Below are 13,382 nucleotides of genomic sequence, written 5' to 3'. Positions count from 1 at the left end.
ATTGGGGAGTGAGGGTTTGGGGGATTTTACTTGTTCTGGTTTGTGGCAAGGCTACAGGGCATGTCATTGCATGCCATTGGCTGTTCCCACCTGCGACTCCAAATACCTGCCAATCACCTTTCAGTGCTGTGTATAGACGCCAGGAGTCATGAGCATCAGTCATCCAGCCTCTATCCCAGGCGTGTTTCACTGAGCAGGGATTACAGGTCTCAGCAGCAGTAGGGCTACATACACAGATTTAACCAAGAGAGGATGAGAGACATTTGGCATAGGAAAGATTGTTGTGCAGAGAGAACAGCCCTTGACGCATTATGTCCTCAGTCATTTTAGTGCACTAGAGAGGCATTAAAAAGAGTTGGATTGAGATCATGTTCTTTTTCTGTATGAAGGCACTCTCATTACTCTGTTTCATCCTTCACAAACCGCAATGCCTTATAGGCCCCAGAGGACCTACTGGAAGCATATTGCACTGCCTCAATTTTCCCTCCACCAGGGAATCACACTGACATGATGAAGACCACTATGAATTTATTACTTCTTTCTTATGATTTTTCCATTTCAGGAATACATATGGCATTTGGAGCCGGGCAAAGTGGAGTCTGGGAAGGGAAAGTGCTCCTACGACCCAAAGCTTAACAGCGTCTCAGCTTTGATCAGTGAGTATCATCATCCAGGCTACACTTGGCCACATGGCTGGAGACGTCCCAGTTAAGACCAGTTCATCCAGTTTGTCCCCATGGCTCTCTCAGTGACTCTGAGGGTCCTTGAGGCCCTGTCCCCTGTGTACGCCTCCTTTTATCTCCTACTACTAAAAATGGCTACCTTCTCTATCCCCAATTGTTTTTGGCAACTTTGTTAAAAATGTTTGTATTGCCTAAGTTCTGTCCATGCAGACAAAGTATCCTTTTTCATTCTGTGCCTATTTTCCATGAGAAGGATCACAGAGGAATGCTCATCCAATCTCTGATGATAAAATCAGAAGGCATCATGCCTTGTTAGGAATCGTATTGAAGGAGCTGTGGGCACAGACCACTGGGTTCACTGTTTTAATAAGCCAATCTTTTCCATGGTGGCTTTGTGACTTTCATCTGAAAAATACCAACATATTCATATGATTTGTCGTGGTCATTTATCATGAGAAATCCAATAATTTGCTTTTCTGGCCAATGCATGCAGAGCAATCACATGACTCATTGCAACATGTTTCTGGTAACTTCATGTTGTAAGGTCTATGGTATTGGTGTTGGTGGATCTTCTAAAAGGAACCATGATGTAGTTGAGTGTCCTCCACCCTCCACTCATGGTCAGTCTGCCTGGGCCAGACCTCACAGTTGCCACCAGTGTAAGTTGATCCTGACTCTGTGGGGTGGGACAGTCAGTGTAAGTTGATCCTGACTGTGGGGTGGAAAAGTCTGTGCAAATCGTCAGTGCTGCCTTCCCACGTTAGCACGCTGCCAGCTGACCAGGGCAGAACCAGGGAACCAAGAATCCAGGGAACCAGAGACCTGTTGTCCAAGATGAACTAACCCCGTCTCCACCAGTTAGCATCAGCTATGGGTGCCTAATAGCAGGGAATAAGAACTGGATACTACTTTGACCCCTAAAAGGTCACACATGTAGGTCTACCCCCTCACCCCCACCCTACCCCTAGATATCACACACACTATATACTGTAAATCAGGGCCTTTGTTGACTGTAGTTAGTAAATAATTGAATTAATTATGTTACATAGTAGTGTAGTTGTTGCTGCCTTTGCCCTGAGCCCCTGTTGTCCCATTAACCCCACCCCTGAGAACTCCCTATAGCTACCAAATGCATGCTGGAACACCTGCTCTCATATGAGGCCCAAACAGCAACTGGAGGACCAACATTCAGCCTCCCCACTGATTAACAAGACTCTGGTCCTCCTACCCTGTGTGTGCCTTATTCACATAACTTTAAAAAGCCTGGGTAGTGGCTAGTCCCTTTGTCCAAACAGTGTGATCTTTATTATGTGTTTATTATGATGTGTGCTGTTCATCTGTCTTTGTCCACACTGTGTGCTAAATACTTATTTGACACTGACACCATGATGATGACAGCCTAAAGATATTCTGCTGGACGTAAGGAATGGAAAGCCCTAAAGTATTGGGCACTAGGGTCCTGCCAGGGGGTCTTGCCAGGGACTGAAGGTTTAATTTGGGGGTTTCTGTGTAAGGAGAGCCTCAGTCCTTTATGCCGAGGGTGTGGCTGGCTTTATATCAAAGAGTCAAAGTATTTGGCTCAGCGGATTAATCTCTCTCTCTCTGTCCTTTCCTCTCCCCTCTCTCTCAGATGGTGAACTCTATGCTGGGGTCTACATTGACTTCATGGGAACAGACTCTGCCATCTTCCGTACTGGGAAACAGACCGCCATGCGTACAGACCAGTATAACTCCAGATGGTTAAATGGTAAATAAATGTCTTCTTTGGAACCCAAAACATGTGTTATTCAAGAGCTTGTCTATGCTATTAAGACTAGTGTGCTGTAATGTATGCATGGGTTGGTTCGGAATTGAATCTACCATTTGTCAACATACGAGCCAAAACTATTAAAAAGCTTAAATAATATTTCATGTTTACAAAATCCTCAACTCTCGCCTTTAATAAACAGGAAATGCAGACAGTTTGTAAATGATATCAACCAGATGTTCAGTGATCTTCATCTCCTCCAATGCATCTCTCTCTCCTTCTCTCTCTCCTTCTCCCAGACCCTTCCTTCATACACGTGCAGCTCATCCCTGACAGTGCAGAGAGGAATGACGACAAGCTTTACTTCTTCTTCCGTGAGAAGTCTGCTGAGATGGGCCAGAGTCCCGTGACCCAGGCCCGCATCGGTCGGATCTGCCTGGTGAGCACAGCCTCAGAATGGAGTGTACTAATAATGAGACCACATTCGCAAATAACAATAATGTATGTGACATGCACAGCAAATATAACCTACTTTCATGAAGAAAGGGAAAGGAATCAGTCAGTCTAACCAGTAACTCGCTGAAATACAATATTTAACCTCCATCTGTAAAATACATGGCTCTATCCTTGAGATGGTACCCTGACCTACGACCCTATGATCATCTGACCTCCTGACTGGTAGTCTTAAAACGTATTAAAGGATGTAGTATATTAGGTATTCAGGTAACAGCATGGTAAAAGCCAGATCCTCAAAACCAGCCCAGCAGCCCTTCTACAGCAGTATCCTCTAGTACACGGGTACAGTGGCTTGCGAAACTATTCACCCCCCTTGGCATTTTTCCTATTTTGTTGGCTTACAACCTGGAATTAGAATTGATTTTTTCGGGGGTTTGTATCATTTGATTTACACAACATGCCTACCACTTTGAAGATGCAAAATATGTTTTATTGTGAAACAAACAACAAATAAGACAAAAAAATGGAAAACTTGATTCACCCCCCCAAAGTCAATACTTTGTAGAGCCGCCTTTTGCAGCAATTACAGCTGCAAGTATCTTTGGGTATGTCTCTATAAGCTTGGCACATCTAGCCACTGGGATTTTTGCCCATTCTTCAATGCAAAACTGCTCCAGCTCCTTCAAGTTGAATGGGTTCCGCTGGTGTGTGTACAGCAATCTTTAAGTCATACCACAGATTCTCAATTGGATTGAGGTCTGGGTTTGACTATGCCATTCCCAACATTTAAATGTTTCCCCTTAAACCACTCGAGTGTGCTTAGGGTCATTGTCCTGCTGGAAGGTGAACCTCCATCCCAGTCTCAAATCTCTGGAAGACTGAAACAGGTTTCCCTCAAGAATATCCCTGTATTTAGCGCCATCCATCATTCCTTCAATTCTGACCAGTTTCCCAGTCCCTACCGATGAAAAACATCCTCACAGCATGATGCTGCCACCACCATGCTTCACTGTGGGGATGGTGTTCTCGGGGTGATGAGAAGTGTTGGGTTTGCGCCAGACATAGCGTTTTCCTTGATGGCCAAAAAGCTCAATTTTAGTCTCATCTGACCAGAGTACCTTCTTCCATATGTTTGGGGAGTCTCCCACATGCCTTTTGGCCAACACCAATCATGTTTGCTTATTTTTTTCTTTAAGCAATGGCTTTTTTCTGGCCACTTTTCCGTAAAGCCCAGCTCTGTGGAGTGTACGGCTTAAAGTCGTCCTATGGACAGATACTCCAATCTCCGCTGTGGTGCTTTGCAGCTCCTTCAGGGTTATCATTTTTTAATAATGGATTTAATGGTGCTCCGTGGGATGTTCAACGTTTCTGATATTTTTTTATAACCCAACCGTAATCTGTACTTCTCCACAACTTTGTCCCTGACCTGTTTGGAGAGCTCCTTGGTCTTCATGGTGCCGCTTTCTTGGTGGTGCCCCTTGCTTAGTGGTGTTGCAGATTCTGGGGCCTTTCAGAATATACTGAGATCATGTGACAGATCATGTGACACTTAGATTGCACACAGGTGGACTTTATTTAACTAATTATGTAACTTCTGAAGGTAATTGGTTGCACCAGATCTTATTTAGGGGCTTCATAGCAAAGGGGATGAATACATATACATGCACCACTTTTCCGTTATTTATTTTTTAGAATTTTTTTCATTTCACTTCACCAATTTGGACGATTTTGTGTATGTCCATTACATGAAATCCAAATAAAAATCAATTTACATTACAGGTTGTAATGCAACAAAATAGGAAAACACCAAGGGGGATGAATACTTTTACAAGGCACTGTATTCAACTCTTACCATATGAGGTCCGGAGCCTGCTGGTTTAATGTTCTACCTGATAATGAATTGCACACACCTGGTGACCCAGTTCTAAATCAGTCCCTGATTAGAGGGGAACAATGAAAAAACGCAGTGGATCTGGCTTCGAGGTCCAGAGTTGAGTTTGAGGACTCTAGTGTGTGGTAATTAACCCCACGCTGTCTCAATGAAAATATTTCCCTGACCTTCTCCCCCAGAGCTGCAAATTGAGAGGATCAGCAAAAACAAATAACAGGGAATGTGTTTGTCCCTGTAGGGTAAACTTGGAGCTTAGGATGCATCTTTCTGGGCTTTGCTTACATACATGGAGAGCATAGTGTTTATTCAGTTAGTCACCGTGTGTGTGTGCTTGCGTGTGTGTGTCAGATCTTCAGCTGCTCACCACTGTTTATTTGAGTGGGTCAGGTAGTGACCTTGCACACAAACACCCATCCCCCTCTCAGTGGGTTCTACACTAGTCCCCAGGGATGCTGTTCTATCATTCACTGGTCTCCAGGGATGCTGTTCTATCATTCACTGGTCCCCAAGGATACTGTTCTATCATTCACTTGTCCCCAGGGATGCTGTTCTATCTTTCACTGGTCCCCAGGGATGCTGTTCTATCATTCACTAGTCCCCAGGGATACTGTTCTATCTTTCACTAGTCCCCAGGGATACTGTTCTCTCTTTCACTAGTCCCCAGGGATACTGTTCTATCATTCACTGGTCCCCAAGGATACTGTTCTATCATTCACTTGTCCCCAGGGATACTGTTCTATCTTTCACTGGTCCCCAGGGATACTGTTCTATCTTTCACTGGTCCCCAAGGATACTGTTCTATCATTCACTAGTCCCCAGGGATACTGTTCTCTCTTTTTCACTTCTATACACATCTGGATGCTCTTAATGGCGTTCCCTTTATTGTCTCTACACACTCCTAGTACCCAAATATATGAAAAAAATTACAGCGTAATTGCTAAAAAATAAATAACACAAAGTGTGTGAAAACAATTTCAAATCCCAGTTAGGGATTTATTACAAATAAATATGTGTAGACATTAGTGTACAGTATGTACAGACCTACAACCATCATGTGGGCATTACAATGATATATGTGGTGAAAACAATTTGTTAGAGCAATATTTTTTTATATTTGACCTGGCAGTGTGGTTTCCCCATCAAAGTGGAATGTGCTTTAAGGAGAATGTGTTGGTTAAGGAGGAGGAACCTCTAGATCTACTGGGTTTGGCTCTCCCTCACTGGGCTAGAATTTGGCTCTAAATAAGAGGAGACAGTGTTTACCATCTCATCCCCACACAACTAAACAATTGTCAACGTTTCGCCAGCTCGCTTTCCAAACCGGGCTGCTTTTTTAAATATGTACAATGTGTGGGTGACTCCACCTGTGTTTATTTTTGGTGGAAGGATGTGAGTGTGTGTGTGTGTGACGAAGACCATGTTTTGTCCCTCTCTCTCCCCCTCTCCCTCTCTCTCTGCTTCTCCCTCTCTCTCTCTCTCCCTCTCCCTCTCTCTCTCCTTCCACTTCTCCCTCTCGCTCCCCCTCTCCCTCTCTCTCTCCCTCCATTTCTCCCTCTCTCTCCCCCTTTCCCTCTCCCTACCCCTCCCCCTCTCTCTCTCCCTCCGCTTCTCCCCCTCTCCCTCTCTCTCTCCCTCCGCTTCTCCCTCTCTCTTCCTCCACTTCTCCCTCTCTCTCCCCCTCTCTCCCTCTCCCTCCGCTTCTCCCTCCCTCCCTCTCTCTCCCCCTCTCCCTCTCTCTCCCCCTCCTCTTCTCCCTCTCTCTCTCCCTCTGCTTCTCCCTCTGCTTCTCCCTCTCTCTCTCCCTCTGCTTCTCCCTCTGCTTCTCCCTCTCTCTCCCCCTCTCCCTATCTCTCTCCCTCCGCTTCTCCCGCTCTCCCTCTCTCTCTCCCTCCGCTTATCCCGCTCTCCCTCTCTCTCTCCCTCCGCTTCTCCCTCTCTCTCTCCCTCTGCTCCTCCCTCTCTCTCTCTCCCTCTGCTTCTCCCTCCACTTCTCCCTCTCTCTCTTCCTCTGCTTCTCCCTCTCTCTCCCCCTCCCCCTCTCTCTCCCTCTCCCTCTGCTTCTCCCTCCCTCTCTCTCCCCCTCCCCCTCTCCCTCTCTCTCCCTCTGCTTCTCCCTCTCTCTCCCCCTCCTTCTCCCTCTCTCTCCCCCTCTCTCCCCCTCCTTCTCCCTCTCTCTCCCCCTCTCCCCCTCTCCCTCTCTCTCTCCCTCCCCCTCTCCCTCTCTCTCTCCCTCCGCTTCTCCCTCTCTCACTCTCTCTCCCCTCTCCCTCTCTCTCTCCCCCTCTCCCTCTCTCTCTCCCTCCGCTTCTCCCTCTCTCTCTCCCCCTCTCCCTCTCTCTCTCCCTCCGCTTCTCCCTCTCTCTCTCCCTCTGCCTCTCCCTCTGCTTCTCCCTCCACTTCTCCCTTTCTCTCCCCCTCTCCCTCTCTCTCTCCCTTCGCTTCTCTCTCTCTCTCCCTCTCCCTCTGCTTCTCCCTCTCTCTTCCCTCCCCCTCTCTCTCCATCTCCCTCCGCTTCTCCCTCTCTCTCTCCCTCTCCCTCTGCTTCTCCCTCTCTCTCCCCCTCCCCTCTCTCTCCTTCTCCCTCTCTCCCCCCCTCCCCTCTCTCTCCTTCTCCCACTCTCCCCCCCTCCCCTCTCTCTCCTTCTCCCACTCTCTCTCCCTCTGCTTCTCCCTCCGCTTATCCCTCTCTCTCCCCCTCTCCCTCCCCTCTCCCTCCGCTTCTCCCTCTCTCTCCCTCTCCCTCTGCTTCTCCCTCTCTCTCCCTCTCCCTCTGCTTCTCCCTCTCTCTCCCCCTCCCTCTCTCTCCCCCTCCCTCTCTCTCCCCCCTCCCTCTCTCTCCCTCCGCTTCTCCCTATCTCTCTCGCTCTCCCTCTGCTTCTCCCTCTCTCTCCTCCACTCCCTCTCTCTCTCCCTCTCTCTCTCCCTCTCTCTCTCCCTCTGCTTCTCCCTCTGCTTCTCCCTGTCTCTCTCCCTCTCTCTACCCCTCTCACTCTCTCTCTCCCTCTGCTTCTCACTCTCTCCCCCTCCCCCTCCCTCTCCCTCTCCCTCCGCTTCTCCCTCTCCCTCCGCTTCTCCCTCTCTTTCCCCCTCTCCCTCTCTCTCCCTCTCCCTTCGCTTCTCCCTCTCTCTCTCCCTCCGCTTCTCTCTCTCCCTCCCCCTCCCTATCTTCCTCTCCCTCCTCTTCTCTCTCTCTCTCCCCCTCCCTCTCTCTCCTCTTCTCCCTCTCTCTCCACCTCTCTCTCCCCCTCTCCCTCTCTCTCCCTCCCTCTTCCTCTCCCTCCGCTTCTCCCTGCAGAATGATGACGGTGGACACTGCTGTCTGGTCAACAAGTGGAGCACTTTCCTGAAGGCTCGGCTCATCTGCTCAGTGCCGGGGGCCGACGGGATCGAAACGCACTTCGACGAGCTCCGTGAGTTCTCCTCCCTTCCCTTATTATGGTGTCACCTGTTATCCACATTAAAGTGAGGATTGAGGAACCAGACAGCCTGTGGCATGTCTTGAGGTTTCCCATTGGTATTAATACTGTGTCAAATAGAGACCAAAAACTATGACTTGGTGTTGCCTGTCCTTTATAATCCTGCTTGCACTATCCACCAAGCCTGATCTCAGACCAGTTTTATCTCTGCATACCACCACCTGCCCAGAGCCTGACTGCACTGCACACAGCCCAGTCCCTGTCCCATATGGCAGCCTCTTCCATTACACTCAATCCTCCTGTGGCCCATACGGCATGCTGTAATGGGAATTGCACACACTCCGGTAGTGTACTTCTTATTTTCCTTCAAGATGTCTCAAACAAAAGGCTCCTTTTTCCTGGCTGTGCAGTAAGAGGTGCTCTACCCTCCTGTAATTAACTGAATATGAGGGTTGCTGCCTCGTGGCAGACAGATCAGTTAACCAGGCAGGAATGTCAGGACCATTACCATGTCTTTCTCTCTCTCTGTCTCACTGCTTCCAAATAGAGCGTTGGAATGATGAGGGTTCTGATGGTTCTATGACGGAGTCTACAGTTACTCAAGACCTAACCTCAGCAATAAAAAGCTTGTGTGACTTTCTATTTGACCTCTGCTTTTAGGTTATGGTTGATTAATTCTGCTCGCGTGTGCATTAGTCTTGAACTTACTTGAACACTATGGTGCATTGGTAAGGCTTTTTTTCTTAGTGGTGACCATTTCACCCAAGTAAATGAAAGGATATCCAAACCGTAAGCACCGTACTCACTCTGTGGTTATAAATGACTTTGTGTCTTTATTAGTCTGCTCATTGTTGACACAGACATGCCGTACACACTGGGTTTAGGGGAGAGTGGAGAGCTGGCACTGGTTCACCTGCACGGTTCAGGATATTGCTTTAATAAAGATGTAAATGTGTAAAGGCATGGGCTGCTGCAGTCTCCTAATGAACAGGACACACTCAGCTCAGCCAAAGGCTGTCATTACAGTACATCCATACATCCCATACGTCAGACAGACCTGATGCCAGTGGGCACTGCTCACCCCTGCCAGGTACTGTACCCCCAGGAAGGGCATGTGTTAACTGGGTATAGGTGAGCTCCATGCCAAGGTTCCAGTTTACTGCTGGGTTATAATGGCTGGTCTAAATAGGTCCATGCTCAGGTTGTGGTGTAGACAGGAGAGAATAAGGAGGGTAGGATTACTTCAGTAATACAAGGCAACAAGATCTATGTGCCTTCTAGATAAGATGTACTCTGAGTATCTCTAAAACGTACATGCCACCGAAGTATTTGGGTTTAGCCTACCTTGATGTAAGAAGAACATTGCAGCAAGCCGAGACTGGTTGAGAAAGTGCTTGGATAAAGAGAACAGATTAACTTACATTTTCCCTCTCTCTATTAGTGTTGTAGGAAATTAAAGAGGATATTGGGGTCATTATTGAAAACTTTGATGAGCCTTCCAGCCCAGCTTTAGTCCTTGTTGTTTGGGAGCTGTATTATGTGTGACTGCTGTTAGCAAGGGACGCCAGAGACCCAGAGAGTTTTTACAGTTGGAAAGATAAAAAATATTTGGCTCTACCTGAGAACTTTCTCTAAATGACACACAGTAAATTGAAACACACAAGGTAGAGGCCCTTATCCAGGCACATGTGGTCGTATTCTATGTCAAAATTAAGAAGCCAAAGCAAATAGGTTATAGATATAAAGAGATGCTATAAAGGTTTAGATTGTATGGTTTGATATAATAAAGAGGTGCATTGCATGAACATTAACAATATTTACAAGTTAGAAGTTACTCTAATCAATCTCACCACTTCAACATTCAGTAGGCTCTTGCGCATGGATATCAGAGAGAAGACTTTATGAGAGATGAACAAGAGTGGTAAAGAGAAAGAAAGACTGAAAGAGAAAGATAAGTAGGGAGTGGGAGAGAGCGATATCAGGCAAAGCTCCAGCAGAAATACATTATTTTTGAGAAAACAAAAAATGTGTAGACTAGGTTTTTATTGCCTTAGAAAAGTAGTAAGGGAAAAGGGCAGTTTGGGATCCATTCATAGCTCTTATTAAAGACATGCTCCAGAAATGTGGCTATTACTAAGTATTTTTTTAAACCTCCCAATTTGGGCTGGATGTGTCAATGTGTAGTTCATACATAAATAAACTATGAGCAGAATTACTGTTTTACCTCAATTAACTGTTTTTCTGGAATCTGTGCTGCGCCATTTTCCCTAAACTTTCCCCCACGTGGGTTTGCCCCCTAGCAATTCGAGTTCAGCCAATGAGCTTCAGCCTCTCGCCATATGAGTGACAGCTAGCAAGAGGCACATCATGCACCCACAGCAGACCGAAAGAGAGAGCAATGACGTGGTGCACATAACTGCACATACACTATGTAGACACCCCTTCAAATTAGTGGATTTGGCTATTGCAGCCACACCCGTTGCTAACAAGTGTACAGCCATGCAATCTCCATAGACAAACATTGGCAGTAGAATGGCCCGTACTGAAGAGCTCAGTGACTTTCAACGTGGCACCATCATAGGATGCCACCTTTCCAACAAGTCAGTTCATCAAATTTCTGCCCTGCTAGAGCTGCCCCGGTCAACTGTAAGTGCTGTTATTGTGAAGTGGAAACGTCTAGGAGCAACAACGGCTCAGCCGCGAAGTGGTAGGCCACACAAGTTCACAGAACGGGACTGCCGAGTGCTGAAGTGCGTAGCACGTAAAAATCGTCTGTCCTCAGTTGCAACACTCACTACAGAGTTCCAAACTGCCTCTGGAAGAAACGTCAGCACAATAACTGTCGGGAGCTTCATGAAATGGGTTTCAGTATAAAAATAAAAATAAAATAAAATGTATGCACTCACTTACTGTAAGTCGCTAGAGACTGCTAAATGACTAAAATGTAAAAAAAATTAAAATGTTTCCATGGCCAAGCAGCCGCACACGCCTAAGATCACCATGCGTAATGCCAAGCGTCAGCTGAAGTGGTGTAAAGCTCGCCACCAACGGACTCTGGAGCAGTAGAAATGCGTTCTCTGTAGTGATGAATCACGCTTCCCCATCTGGCAGTCCGACGGACAAATCTGGGTTGGGCTGATGCCAGGAGAACGCTACCTGCCAGAATCCATAGTTCCAACTGTAAAGTTTGGTGGAGGAATAATAATGGTCTGGGGCTGTTTTTCATGGTTCTGGCTAGGCCCCTTAGTTCCAGTGAAGGGATATCTTAATGCTACAGCATACAATGACATTCTAGACGATTCTGTGCTTACAACTTTGTGGCAACAGTTTGGGGAAGGCCCTTTCCTGTTTCAGCATGACAATGCCCTCGTGAACAAAGCGAGGTCCATACAGAAATGGTTTGTCGAGATCGGCCTACACAGAGCCCTGACCTCGACCCCATCGAACACCTTTGGGATGAATTGGAACGCCGCCTGCAAGCCAGGCCTAATCGCCCAACATCAGTGCCTGACCTCACTAATGCTCTTGTGGCTGAATGGAAGCAAGTCCCCGCAGTAATGTTCCAACATCTAGTGGAAAGCCTTCCCAAAAGAGTGGAGGCTGTTATCGCAGCAAAGGGGGGACCAACTCCATATTAATGCCCATGATTTTGGAATGAGATGTTCGATGAGAAGGTGCCCACATACTTTTGGCCATGTAGTGTACAACTCTTCTCTACCTTGTCAGAATATTTATATTTCCAATCAAGTAGCTTTTTCCCTTTATAATAATTATATTTTTAGGGGGAACCGACTGCTGTACATGTATTGAGCTAATGATAGCTCCTGTTCTCTGTCTGTTTGTGACTGCGGTGTAGTGTATCTGATTCATCCCTTTCTGTACTGGAACAGCTGTGTGTCTTGGTGGGGCTCATCTGTTGCATGACAACCCTGACAGCCCTTCTCTCTGTGTCTGTAGTAACCCATGACCGTTCCACTGCTCTGCTTTGAGCAGCTGTGGTCTCTGGAGGAGGGTGTGTGTGTGTGTGTGTGTGCGTGCGTGCGTGCGTGTGTGTGTGTGTGTCTGTGCATACGTACGTGTATGCATGTGTGTGTCTGGAGAGAAAAGGTGGTTGAGGAGGAAAAAGGACCATATGCTCTGTTTCAGTCCCTCTCCTTATCCTCTGCTATGGGAATTAAATCATGACCTCAGATTCTCCCCTTAGAAAGCCTTGAGTGACACTCAAGAGCATACACATACAACTGGACTCACCGGGCCTGCTCACCTCTACTGTCATTCTGTTGCGTACATACAGTGAGGGAAAAAAGTATTTGATCCCTTGCTGATTTTGTACGTTTGCCCACTGACAAAGAAATTATCAGTCTATACTTTTTATGGTAGGTTTATTTGAACAGTGAGAGACAGAATAACAACAAACAAATCCAGAAAAACGCATGTCAAAAATGTTATAAATTGATTTGCATTTTAATGAGGGAAATAAGTACTTGACCCCCTCTCAATCAGAAAGATGTCTGGTTCCCAGGTGTCTTTTATACAGGTAACGAGCTGAGATTAGGAGCTCACTCTTAAAGGGAGTGCTCCTAATCTCAGCTTGTTACCTGTATAAAAGACACCTGTCCACAGAAGCAAACAATCAATCAGATTCCAAACTCTCCACCATGGCCAAGACCAAAGAGCTCTCCAAGGATGTTAGACAAGATTGTAGACCTACACAAGGCTGGAATGGGCTACAAGACCATCGCCAAGCAGCTTGGTGAGAAGGTGACAACAGTTGGTGCGATTATTCGCAAATGGAAGAAACACAAAATAACTGTCAATCTCCCTCGGCCTCGGGTTCCATGCAAGATCTCACCTCGTGGAGTTGCAATGATCATGAGAACAGTGAGGAATCAGCCCAGAACTACACGGGAGGATCTTGTCAATGATCTCAAGGCAGCTGGGACCATAGTCACCAAGAAAACAATTGGTAATACACTACACCGTGAAGGACTGAAATCCTGCAGCGCCCGCAAGGTCCCCCTGCTCAAGAAAGCACACATACAGTGCCGTCTGAAGTTTGCCAATGAACATCTGAATGATTCAGAGGAGAACTGGGTGAGTGTTGTGGTCAGATGAGACCAAAATAGAGCTCTTTGGCATCGACTCAACTCGCCATGTTTGGAGGAGGAATGCTGCCTATGACCCCAAGA

The 13,382-nt window shown here is 46.9% G+C and overlaps 1 protein-coding gene across 2 annotated transcripts in view; it reads left to right on the top strand.

Annotated features, from left to right (window-relative positions):
* The window catches only part of LOC121575029 (semaphorin-3F-like), a 107,610-nt gene that overhangs the window by 78,833 nt on the left and 15,395 nt on the right, over positions 1-13,382 (top strand). For both annotated transcript variants that reach the window (XM_041887799.1, XM_041887797.1), the window contains 4 exons: positions 563-656; positions 2,314-2,430; positions 2,730-2,869; positions 8,073-8,187. In XM_041887799.1, coding sequence (XP_041743733.1) covers positions 563-656; positions 2,314-2,430; positions 2,730-2,869; positions 8,073-8,187 — 466 coding nt within the window. The remainder of the gene's footprint in view (positions 1-562; positions 657-2,313; positions 2,431-2,729; positions 2,870-8,072; positions 8,188-13,382) is intronic.

This window comes from Coregonus clupeaformis, chromosome 10, assembly GCF_020615455.1.
Source record: "Coregonus clupeaformis isolate EN_2021a chromosome 10, ASM2061545v1, whole genome shotgun sequence".
In the NCBI taxonomy this organism is placed as follows: Eukaryota; Metazoa; Chordata; class Actinopteri; order Salmoniformes; family Salmonidae; genus Coregonus; species Coregonus clupeaformis.
Note: the sequence above shows the minus strand (reverse complement) of the source record. Positions and strands in the feature narration are given on the sequence as shown.